Source organism: Peromyscus californicus, unplaced genomic scaffold (genome assembly GCF_007827085.1).
Source record: "Peromyscus californicus insignis strain IS unplaced genomic scaffold, ASM782708v3 Scaffold_4__1_contigs__length_199733344, whole genome shotgun sequence".
NCBI classification, from domain to species: Eukaryota; Metazoa; Chordata; class Mammalia; order Rodentia; family Cricetidae; genus Peromyscus; species Peromyscus californicus.
The window spans coordinates 135530458-135532174 of NW_026294562.1; the positions used below are offsets into that span (position 1 = coordinate 135530458).

At 42.7% G+C, this 1717-nt stretch overlaps 1 protein-coding gene across 1 annotated transcript; it reads right to left on the reverse strand.

Annotated features, from left to right (window-relative positions):
* Positions 1-717: 717 nt before the first annotated feature.
* LOC128125769 (60S ribosomal protein L37-like) lies at positions 718-1079 on the reverse strand. The gene has a single exon (XM_052763458.1). It carries the CDS (start codon positions 1058-1060, stop codon positions 767-769), a length of 294 nt encoding a protein of 97 aa, XP_052619418.1. The 5' UTR covers positions 1061-1079; the 3' UTR covers positions 718-766.
* Between the last annotated feature and the right edge of the window lie 638 nt (positions 1080-1717).

Genomic DNA, 1717 nt, shown 5'->3' on the forward strand with positions numbered 1-1717 from the left:
AAATACAGAAGTCTCACATAAATGCACTCCACAAGTGAAACCATGTACAGATAGAGCAAAAGTGAAGGAGAGCTCTTTAACAGTGGGTAAAGAAACTCACTGCTGTAAAGATGACAAATTTCCTTAATCTGCAGTTTCAACAAAAATCACGACAGGATCACATCCTTCTTTTTAAATGCACAAGCTGTTCTAATTACTTTCTGTTGCTGTGATAAACCACTGACCAAAACCAACTTGGAGAGAAAAGGATTTATTTATTTACACTTTACAGTCCATCATCAAGGTAATCCAGGGCAGGAGCCCAAGGGAAGAACCTGGAGATAAGAACTGAAGCAAAGACCACAGAAGAGTGCTGCCTCCTGGCTAGCTTGCCTTGGTTTTCTCAGCTCGCGCTTTCTTGTACAACCCAGGATCATCTGCCCAAGGATGGCGTTACCCATGGTGAACTAGGACCGCCTACAATAATTATTACTCAAGAAAATACCCCCACAGACATGCCCACAGGCCATTCTGATGGAGGCAATTTCTCAAATGAGGTCCCTTCCCTCTTAACAAGGGACTCCATTTGTGTTAAGTTGAAAAAAAAAAATCAACACGATAGACTTCTTTTCAATTTCACACACAAACACATCACTATTAAACCATAATCTTTCTTTTCTTGTTTACCTCTAAGACCTCATGTTAATATCATAATATAAAATGCAGTTCAACTTTTTTTTTTTTGCTTTTGAAACCAGAACATTTATTTTATGACTGACTGAAATCCTCAAGATGAACTGGATGCTGCAACAGCTGCCCTCTTGGGTTTAGGTGTTGTCCCTTCACGGAATCCATGTCTGAATCTTCGATAGACAATTTTCAGGTGCCTCATCTGCCCAGTACCGGTAGTGTTTCGTCTCTTAGCCTTGGCACTCCAGTTATACTTTCTCTTGCGCTTGGCCGGGTAGCCGCACTTGCCACAGGTCGACTTCTGAAGGTGGTAGGCCTTAGAGCCACAGCGGCGGCAAAGCGTGTGCGTCTTATTGCGACGCTTTCCGAAGGATGACGTTCCTTTCGTCATCTTGCTTCTGCCGCGGAGGCCAAAAGAGCCAGTTCAACTTTTTAAACTCTTACAGACTTTTAAAATTTTCAACACTTTAAAAAACCCAAGATCTTCTGAACTGACAGCCAGGGAGCCTGCATGGGGCTGGCCTAAGCCCTCTGCATACACTAAAGCTGTGTAACTTGGTCTTCTTGTGGGATCCCTAACAGTGAGAGCAGGAGCTGTCACCGACTCTGCTGCCTGCTTTTGGGACCCATTCCTCCTCCTGGATTGCCTCATCCAGCCTTAACAGAAGAGGAGATAGCTAGTCTCACTGCAACTGGATATACCATGACTGGCTGATATCCATGGGGGGCCTGCCCTTTTCTGAAGAGAAACAGAGGAGGAGGGGTGGATGGGAGGGAAAGGTGGGGTGGGGAACTGAGAGAAGAGGAGGGAGGAGAAACTTTGGTTGGGCTGTAAAAACAATCAATAAATAAATAAATACAAAATAAAAAAATACAATCTCAAAAATAAGCAAAACATGATGTAGATGATTTAAAAAAAAGTCTCTTAACTGTGTTACACGTTTTCTCATTCCAAGAGAACAGAACCAAGACGTAATAATAATCACACTTGAACAAAAACAAAGTTTAGCAATGTAGCTCCAAATCTTATAGCTCCATGTCTGACATT

Excerpts from the sequence above, each read along its gene's own strand:
- LOC128125769 (XM_052763458.1), bottom strand. The coding sequence starts at position 1,060 with ATGACGAAAGGAACGTCATCCTTCGGAAAGCGTCGCAATAAGACGCAC.